Below are 9,988 nucleotides of genomic sequence, written 5' to 3' on the forward strand. Positions count from 1 at the left end.
CTGACCAACACACCGGGACCCAGACTGGCCTCCAGGAAAGGGATTTCAACAGACGCCTGATAGGATTCTCGTTGATACAGAATAGGTCCACTTTTTCATAGGCTGGGACCAGGGTAGCGCCAGGGAAATTTAAGAGGCACTAAAGTCACTTCTGAACTGCCCAGATAGCCATGGCCAGAGGCCCCAGGCTGGTGTGGCATCCAGACAGGCCTCCCTGCCCATTCTCCACGGCCCCCTCCTCCAGGCTCCTGGACCTGTCTGGCTGCTCAGCAACCAGGGGGTCCAAGAGGTGTGGCCTCCCTCCCTCCAGGCTCAGCCCCAGGCTGCCTATAAAGCCAGTCCGACCCTGAGCCCAGCCAGCCCCGTCCCTCCTCAAGCCTCCTCCTGGGACAGGTCTGTCTGCTCCGCCGCTGCTCCTATCCACGAGCGCCACCCCATGAGGTCGTTGTGGCTGTGCTGGGCGCTATGGGCCCTGCCCCTGCCGGGCCCCGGGGCCGCCCTGAGCGGGGAGCACATCCTCAGCACCCTGTTGCGGCAGCTGCAGCTCCGAGAGGCGCCCGTCCTGGACGCAGGCGACGTGGAGGAGCTGGTCACCCCCGCGCACGTGATGGCCCAGTACGTGGCCCTATTGCAGCGCAGCCACGGGGTCCGCTCTCGAGGGAAGAGGTTCAGCCAGAGGTTCCGAGGTGAGGCCCCCTGCCGCCGCGCCCCTGTCCCGGCTGGGGGCGGGCGGGGCGAAGATGGGAGGAGCCTGTTCTGGGGACGCCAGGGCAGGGGCCCCTGGGTGTGAGGACCGCTGCGTCTCGGGGGAAGGGGGTCTCTGTCTGCCCCGAGCGCCCTGCCGCTCAGGCCCAGGGGGAGCTGCCCCACTGCCAAGGCCGAGGCAAGAGAGGAAGGTTGGGGCTCCCCTCTGCTATTTGTCGTCCTGCCCTAGACTAGTCTCCCGACGTCTCTGAGCTTGTTGGCTTCTCTGGAAACGGGGGCGGGTGTGTGTGTGTGTGTGTGTGTGTGTGTGTGTGTGTGTGAGAGAGAGAGAGAGAGAGAGAGAGAGAGAGAACCGGCTCTGATTCCCTCCCAGAGTTGGGGGCAGCTTGTGAGATGAGAGGGAAGGGCTGATTCCATCATTTTCAAGGTCAGCCTGTGGAGAGGTGAATGGCACTGCACCCTCTCAGCTCCATGGGGATGGGGCTCCCCTCCTCAGTGCCCAGGGGCGGACCCACACCTGCTGCTTTCCAGCTGGGAGGACGGGTGCCTGGAGGCCTGGAGACTCGGCAGAGGTGACTGCCCTCCCAGTTTTGCTGTGCACCCTTTGCCCAGCGAAGGTTGCATGTGACTCTTGAAGTCAGGGTTGTGAGTTTCAGCCACACACTGGGCATAGAGATTTCTTAAAAATAAAATCTTAGGGGCACTCAGGTGGCTCAGTCGGTTGAATATGGACTCCTAAATTTGGCTGTTGTCATCATCTCCAGGTCCTGAGATAGAGCCCTCCTTGGCTCAACACTGAAGGCGAGCCTACTTGAGATCCTCTTTCTCCCTGTGCCCCTCCCCCTGCACCTCCCCTTGAGGGGCCCACGTGCACTCTCTCTCTCAATAGCATAAAAATATTTTTCAAAACAAACAAAACAGAAAACTGCATGCCTGTGCACCTGAGGCCAAACCCCAGCCCCTACATCCATCCTGCAGATTCCTGGGGACCTCCCTGCGGATCTCCCTGGGGACTCCCAGGGAATTGCTATTGGCTGGCCCCAGATCCTGATCCCCTCGCTGCTGCCCTGGTGCTGGAGAGGTCTCCTGACTCTGTTCCTGTCTCCAGAGGTGGCGGGCAGGTGGTTGGCTTCGGAGGCCTCCACGCACCTGCTGGTGTTCAGCATGGAGCGGCGGCTGCCCCCCAACAGCGAGCTGGTGCGGGCGGTGCTGCGCCTTTTCCAGGAGCCGGTGCCCAGGGCCGCGCTGCGCAGGCACGAGCGACTGTCCCCGCACAGCGCCCGCGCCCGCGTCACCGTCGAGTGGCTGCAGGTCCGCGAAGACAGCTCCAACCGCACCTCGCTGGTGGACTCCAGGTGGGTATTCCTAACGGGGAGAGGAGGGAATGGGAGGGGAGGGGGTGTGGAGGTCGCAGCGTGGGCGGGGCGTGTATGGGAGGGGAGGAGAGGGGAGAGGAGGGAGGGAAGGGAAGGGAAGTCTAGCTCGGGGGAGAGGGGGTGGAGGGGCTCCTGCGCAGGGGATGCGAGGGGAGGCTCCCCGGGGCAAACCCCCAACGCCCAGCTTAGGCTCCCGTCTCCGTGCTGCCCTGTCGCAGGCTGGTGTCCCTCCACGAGAGCGGCTGGAAGGCCTTCGACGTGACAGAGGCGGTGACCTTCTGGCAGCAGCTGAGCCGGCCTCGCCAGCCTCTGCTCCTGCAGGTGACGGTGCACAGGGAGCACCTGGGCCCGCTGGCCTCGAGCGCCCACAAGCTGGTGCGCTTCGCCTCCCAGGGGCCCGAGGGAGCGCGGCAGGGCGAGCCCCAGCTGGAGCTGCACACGCTGGACCTGGGGGCCTACGGGTAGGAGCCCGGGCCCCACGGGGGACCCCGATCACAAGGCACAGGGGGAACGCCAGCTGAGTCCAAGTGGGACATTTCAGGGTGCCCATGGGAGTGAGTGCCCGCAGGAGATTGTCCTTCAGTCTCAGGACAAGTGGCACTTGTTTGGCTGTTGGTAGTTAACCGTCCTTGCCACAAATAGCCTTTTGAACATAAGGAGTGCTGCATGGTAAAGCTCCCTCCTAGATGCCCCACCCCGCCCCGCCCCCGCCCCGCCCCCCGCTGACCTCTGCCTCTCCTTACTCCCGCCCCCTTCGCAGAGCTCAGGGCGACTGTGACCCCGAGGCACCCGTGACCGAGGCCACCCGCTGCTGCCGCCAGAAGATGTACATTGATCTGCAGGGGATGAAGTGGGCTGAGAACTGGGTCCTGGAGCCTCCGGGCTTCCTGGCCTACGAGTGCGTGGGCGCCTGCCAGCAGCCCCCGCGGCCCCTGCCCTTGGAGTGGCCATTTCTGGGCCCGCGGCAGTGCATCGCCTCTGAAACGACCTCGCTGCCCATGATCGTGAGCGTCAAGGAAGGAGGCAGGACCAGGCTACAGGTGGTCAGCCTGCCCAACATGAGGGTGCAGAGGTGCAGCTGCTCCTGGGACGGGGCACCCGTGCCCCGCAAGCTGGAGCCTTAGGTGGGGGGCATAGCCACCCAGGTGTCGGGCTGGACAGGTGCACAGAAACAGGTCTTGACATAGGTGTTAATTTCCTCCTTAGCAGGTGACCCCTGGGCCCACTCAGCACCCTGTTTTACCTTTCCTGCCGTTCTTCCATTTCTTGTCCTCTTCTGCACCATCACCCACCCTAAGCACTTACATGAGTCACTAAGGCAGCTCTGACTGCTGAGTTCTAGAAGGAAATCCCAGCCTCCTTGTTATAGGATGCAGCCGGCTCAGACAGACTGCTTGCTGGGAGTTTCTGTTCTCTGGCAAATTCTCAGCTGACTATGGTACAATGTGCCCTATGATGTGAGCTGGGGAAACAAACTGATTTACTCTACTACATGATGGGAATTACAACAAAACTTTAAAAAATCCCCCAGTTTCCCTAGGTAGGGAGGAGGTGTAAAAAGGAACACCCTTTCCCCCAAAACGCCGACTCATTCAGGATTCTTGTGAACAAACTCCCCTGAGAGATTGCTAGGAGGGAGGACCAAGGGCTTCCACCTGGGGCAGTGGGCAGGGAGTCAGGACACCTGGTTTCTGGATGGAACAGGGTCACAATTGTGACCTTAAGCCAATGGGGTCACCCTTTCCTCTTAAAAGGGAGAAGGTGGGAATCAGCTCTGAGTCATTGCTCTGGGGGTCAGAGAGCCCTAACCTCTCCCCCTGCCCCCATTCCCCAGCATTTCCTGTGCATAGTTGCATTATTTCCCCCATGGTTTTAGAATTTTCCCCACCAGAACCCATGTGTCTTTACTTTTTAAAAATGTAGCCAAAAGAGTTGAGTGTAGATAATCCTCCAAAATAAAGTGATGGTTTTGCTCTGTGTTTCTGCATTTAGTTTCTGGTACCCTTTACTTGAGAGAGAAGGGAGCAATGACGGGGACAAGATCTCATAATGATGTGAAGAGAGGGGGTGACTGAGACCCCCAAACACGGCAATAACTAGGTTTAGATTAAGCTTTCATTTATAGCACTTAGATTCTCCACGCCCCCACTATGAAACCAGTATTGTAAACAATTACTCACACATGCCATCTCTTTGGAAGAAAATCCCCCCCACCCAGGCAGTGGTTATGGGGACAGGACCCGGGGTGACAATGGTGTGGCAAGCAAGCTAAGCCTTACTGAGCCCTCACTGTAAGCCAGGGTGCTGTGCCAGGCAATTTTATAGAGCTTATGTCACTTAATTCTTGCAACGAATTCCTTGAGCTAGGTATTATGATTCCCATTTTCCAGATGAAGAAATTGAGGCAGGGACAATGCAAATCTGTTGAATCCCTACGCCAAGGCATGGGTTATAACATTCCTTCCCACTGCACGGCCGCCCCCGTCCCCATAAGCATGCTCTGTTGAGGACATGGGCGTTAGTGACCAGGTCACCTGGAAGCTGCCACAGCTGGCAGCATCCTTACGTAACCTTTCCAGGCACCTGGGTTTCCCTATGTTTGGCTGTTGAAGTTCTTGGGCTCTGTTTTTACCTAAAAAGCTAATTAATAACAATGAACTAGTGGAGGGGAAAATGGAGCCCATCTCTGGACAGGTGGGATCTGAGAACATGACAAGTGTACGGTTGGAGGCAGTGGAGAGGACTTGGCATGGACAGAAAGGCCTAGATCACCCCCATAAGATGTCTGAATGAAGCCCTTCCAGGTGGGATGCTGTGAATACCAGGAGAGACCACTGTTTTCTTTATAAGAAGGGTATCCATACCTTCTAAAGGGTTCCACCAGCACTCAGTGACCTATCTGCGGTTCTAAAAGGTCTGGGGGCTCCCAGCCAGTCCATTCAATCAGGGGCAAGAGTGGGCCTGCTCCCAGAATCCCCTGTGATCTAAAAAATCCAGGAGATCGGCCTCATTTCAGAATGGAAGGATGAGTTCCTCCGCACAGGGAGACGGTGTGGTAGGCAGGGTTTTCTCCCCCAACACACCCATGCCTCCCTATCCTTGGAGCCTGTGACAGTCATTTTATATTTCAAAGGGGATTTTGCAGTTGTGATTAAGGTTACCGACCTCAAGACAAGGAGATGAGCCTGGAGTGACCAGGTACATCTAGTCTCATCACAGGATTCTTTCAAAGCAGAAAACGTTCTCTGCTGGAGGCACAGAAATGAGGTTTTAGGGAAGGTCAATGTGAAGATGTGAGTGCTGGCTGACCCGTGAGCTGGACCCAGGTGAGGGAAGCTCTTCAGTCCCTCCCCTGTCCTTGGAATGTGGATTCTGGTTGCCGTTGCCCAGAAGCTGCCTCCAGGACAGCCTTGAGACAGGGATGTGGGGCTGGGACCATCAGGGATGGAACCCATCTGCTAAGGCCGATCTGAGAACCGTGAGGAGCAGGTGGGCAGAGATCCACCATCTAGCGGGCCCCCAAGACAAGTCTCCTATATAGTTCCCTGTGCTTGTTCAACACATCTGGAGTTACCTCTTTCCTCTGTCCCTCCCTGTCTGCCGTGTCTGGGCACCGGCTTCAGATCACACCTGGGAGCTCCCAGGAGGAGGGAACCAACAAGAGGCAGCGAAGAAGGCCAGAAAGAGTTGAACCATGAAAAGGGAGGGACCTGCCGTTGCTACTCTGCAGATGGAGGGGACCGTGAGCACAGGAATGTGAGGGCCTTGCAGAAGCTGAGAACGCCAGGAAAGGGGACCTCAGGCTACAGTCACACGGTGCCTGCGTCATGGTGCCTATTCTCCCCCAGAGCCTCTAGGGAGGGACCCGGATCGGCTGCCCTCTTGATGTGCCCTGTGGGACCCAGAGCAGAGAAACCAGCCGGACCCACCCAAACTTCTGACCTGCGGCTTGTGAGGCAATAGGTTCATTCAGTGATGCAAAATTCGCAGTGTGTTTCTATGGCAACAACAGAAATGAAGCTGGTCTGTCCAAGTCTGCTAGAAGCGAGGTGTAATTACAGTGTTTTCACATACAACATGAACACTGTACTTCTTTTAAAAATCAGGCTTAGTGGGGCGCCTGGGTGGCTCAGTGGGTTAAAGCCTCTGCCTTCGGCTCAGGTCATGATTCCAGGGTCTTGGAATCGAACGCTGCTCCATCTGGCTCTCTATTCAGCAGGGAGCCTGCTTCCTCCCTTCTCTCTCTCTCTGCCTGCCTCTCTGCCTACTTGTGATCTGTCTGTCAAATAAATAAATAAAATCTTTTTAAAAAATCAGGTTTAGGGGTGCTTGGGTGGCTCAACGGTTGTCTGCCTTGAACTCAGGTCATGACCCCAGAGTCCTGGGATCAAAGCCCACATCCTGCTCCCTGCTCAGCAAGAAGCCTGCTTCTCCCTTTCCCACTCTCCTTGCTTGTGTTCCCTCTCGCACTCTCTCTCTCTGTCAAATAAATTTTAAAAATTAAACAAATAAAAAATAAAAATTATTAAAAAAGTTTTTTTAAAAATCAGGTTTAAGGGCATCTGGGGGAGCTCAGTCGGTTAAGTAAGTGTCTGCCTTTGGCCTTCGGCTCAGTTCATGATCTCAGAGATCAAGTCCTACATCGAGCTCCCAGTTCAGTGGGGAGTCTGCTTCTCCTTCTCCCTCTGCCCCTCACCTCTGCTCATGCTCTCTTTCTGTCTCTCCAATAAATAAAATCTTAAAAAGAAAAAAAAAAAGAAATCAGGGTACCGGGGTGGCTCAGTGGATTAAGCCTCTGCCTTCAGCTCAGAGTCCTGGCATCAAGCCCCCCTTATCAGGTTCTCTGCTCTCTGCTCAGTGGGGAGCCTGCCTCTCTGCCTACTTGTGATCTCTCTCTATATATATCACATAAATAAATAAAATCTTTATTTAAAAAAATCAGGTGTAAGATGTGCCTGGCTTATAGGACAAGGGAATGTAGTTACATTCCAAAGAGTCACAATGGATCTCTTTAGGTGCTGGGATTAAAAGCAATATTCATTTTTTTATTTAATCAAATTAAAAAATGTTTCTACAATTAACATAGGTTACTGGTGTAATTTTTAAAAAAAGAAAAATGCATGCAAAATGTGCCTCCCTGGAGAGGTCCCTAAGTCAGGATGGACTGGAGTCAAGAGGACTGGGTGTAGGATTCCCTGGAAGCTGGAAGCGGTTCAGGATCCTCCCTCATTCCCTGGATCACCAGCATTGTTACAACCCTTGAGCCGCTAATTAGACCAGTTAGGAGGCCTGGCCTTGGGTGGCGAGGGAGGGGTGGAGGTTACGCTGAAAAGGGGAGGCAGCAAAGACGGCATTATCCACTTTTGGAAGGAAGGAGGGGGAGGAACAGGACAGTAGGGAGGGAGTTGGGGGTAGGGCAGCAGCACCTGACAGAGCTGGAGGAGGAGGAGGAGGGAGAAGGAGAGAGGGGAAGGTGGGCAGTCCAGGAAGCTTGGTGAGCTTCCCCTCTTTCCTTCTGGTCTTCTCTTTGCCTGTTCATATGGAGTAAAATGGATAGAGTGGGCGCCCAAGGATACTGGTGCTGGACATGGACAGCACGTGTCATGCCAGGTTGGGGTCCTCCTGGGGTGGGGCAGGAAACAAGGGGGCCCTGCAGCCTTCCAAACGGGCTATGGGGAGCCCAACATCCCTCAGAGGGACTGACAGCATTCAGAAGTTCCCACCCTCCCGGCTGCCTGCCGAAGATTCTTCTCCCAGAAAGGAGGGCCAAATGGAAGCGAGTAAAGACCAGAGAAAGAGGAAGGATGCGGGCAGTGCTGGGGCCCCAGTCCCAGTCTCTACCTGATACGGGTGCCCCTTCCAGATGGCATGCTCCCCAGTACCTTCCCAAGGGCTGTATGGAAAGTCCCCTTTCCTTCAGCTAGTTTGAACTGTTGAGATGCTGGTGTCATCACGGCCACCACAGGGAGCCTTTAAACATGTGATATCAAGAACATAATCAGAGTGTTAGACAAAGATTTTCTCACAGTAGAAGAATGACTTTTTTATTAGTTTATTTTTTTGAAGATTTTATTTATTTATTCATTAGACAGAGAGAGAGAGGCATAGGCAGAGGGAGAAGCAGGCTTCCGGCTGAGCAGGGAGCCAGACGCAAGGCTCGATTTCAGGATCCTAGGGTCAAGACCTGAGCAGAAGGCAGATACTTAATCAACTGAGCGACCCAGGCGTCCCTGAATAACTTGAAAAACTGATGTGTTTGTGAGGGTAGGGATTTTTGTTTTGTTCATGGCTGGACCCCCAGAACCTGGGTCAGTAAACATCTATGGAATGAATCAATAAATCTAATTTTTTTTAAAGATTTTATTTATTTGACAGATAGAAATCTTAAGTAGGTAGAGAGGCAGGCAGAGAGAGGAGGAAGCAGACTCCCCACAGAGCAGAGAGCCTGATGCGAGGCTCCATCCCAGGGTCCTGGGATCATGACCCGAGCTGAAGGCAGAGGCTTTAACCCACTGAGTCCCCCAGGCGCCCCTCAATACACCTAATTTTGATCTTCAGGAGAATAGTTAATGTGGGGTAGCCTTAGAATGGATTACTAAGTAGTCACAGAAATCTTGTTTTAAACAACTTTTCAGTGACATTGGGAAATGCTTATTATATATCTCATGTAGAAGTTTCAAAACTGTATGTATATCATTTACTTCCAAGGTTGGAAAAGTACATATGCACAGACAATAATAATGTAAGGATATCCACTGAAAAAGTTTCCAAGAAACTATCCCTAGCAAGTTTGATTATGAGACTGTTTTGACTGTTTTTTTGGTATTTCCCGCATTTTCCTCAATATGCATGAACTCTTTTTCTAATCAGAAAAAGTTATCAATATATTATTTTGCTTAATAGCGAACATTAAGGTTCGGGGGATGGAGTCATAGGCCTCCCGGTCTTGGCTGAGTCCTACCTGCAGCTGGGGCGCGGAGGGGCACGAGCACCGGGTTCCGCCGGTCCCAGCCGGACCAGGGTCCACCACTCACCACTCACCAAATCAAAGGCAGAGAAAGGAGTGGAGATGAAACGGGAAAGGGGTTTATTTCAGTGAGGCCAAGAGCGGGAAGACAGCCGACTGGCGTCTCAAAGGCGGTCTCCCAAGTGCTGAAAACATGCAGGTTTGCATGAAGCCAGTGCAAAGGGACCGAGGTCAGTGGGAGTGAGGGTGGGCAGCAAAGGGCAGGTCCACCATGGTCCTGGGGTCAGTCACGGGCGGCCTTCCCAGGGCAAGCTCAGGGCGGTCCGTACTGCCGGCGGGGGTCTCCGGTGCGAACCGGGTGGATTACAGTTCACGCGGATGCTCCCGAGATCAGGAAAGGGGCCGATCCCCAACCTAGTTAGGACCGATTCTTAGGGGCAGTTCAGGTTCGGTGCAGTGCAGGCTGCTTCCGAGCCCCCCACCCCACAGACCGGGAGGGGGAGGGCAGCGGGGGCTCCCGCCGCTCCGGGACTGTCCGAGTCTCCGGCCCTATCCAACCCCGTAGTCCGCGACCTGCGGAGACCTCCCCTCCCGCAGGCCAGACACAACACTAGCGGTCTCCGGCCGGGATCCCCGCCCTGGGCCCCACCCGCTTGCGAAGGCAGAAACTTGTCCCAGGCAGGCCCGCAGGGCGGAGACCCGGGCTGCCTCGCACCCCGCAGGTTGTTCCCACCGCCAATCCCGTGTGCGCGGGGCGGACACACGGCCGGACTCCCCGGCCGTGGATTGGTCCGCTCGAGATCCCGGCCGAGGATTGGTCCGCCCGACGGAGGCTCGGTCTGCCGGAAGATTGGTGCCCCGCTCCCGAGTTCTCGGCCGCGGATTGGTCCGCCCGAGTTCCCGGCAGAGGCTTCCTCCCCCCTAGGATTGGTGCCTCCTC

The 9,988-nt window shown here is 55.3% G+C and overlaps 1 protein-coding gene across 1 annotated transcript; it reads left to right on the forward strand.

Moving 5' to 3' along the window:
* Window positions 1-419: 419 nt before the first annotated feature.
* On the forward strand, window positions 420-4,046 carry LOC132026113 (left-right determination factor 1-like). The gene is made up of 4 exons (XM_059414045.1): window positions 420-686; window positions 1,814-2,060; window positions 2,300-2,542; window positions 2,842-4,046. The coding sequence occupies exons 1-4, from the start codon at window positions 437-439 to the stop codon at window positions 3,203-3,205; spliced, it is 1,104 nt and encodes a 367-aa protein (XP_059270028.1). The 5' UTR covers window positions 420-436; the 3' UTR covers window positions 3,206-4,046.
* Window positions 4,047-9,988: the final 5,942 nt, after the last annotated feature.

Source organism: Mustela nigripes, chromosome 10 (genome assembly GCF_022355385.1).
Source record: "Mustela nigripes isolate SB6536 chromosome 10, MUSNIG.SB6536, whole genome shotgun sequence".
Lineage (NCBI taxonomy): Eukaryota > Metazoa > Chordata > Mammalia > Carnivora > Mustelidae > Mustela > Mustela nigripes.

Coding starts and splice junctions, on each gene's coding strand:
- LOC132026113 (XM_059414045.1), top strand. CDS start 437: ATGAGGTCGTTGTGGCTGTGCTGGGCGCTATGGGCCCTGCCCCTGCCG. Junction 687..1,813: donor GTTCAGCCAGAGGTTCCGAG/GTGAGGCCCCCT, acceptor TCCTGTCTCCAG/AGGTGGCGGGCAGGTGGTTG. Junction 2,061..2,299: donor ACCTCGCTGGTGGACTCCAG/GTGGGTATTCCT, acceptor GCCCTGTCGCAG/GCTGGTGTCCCTCCACGAGA.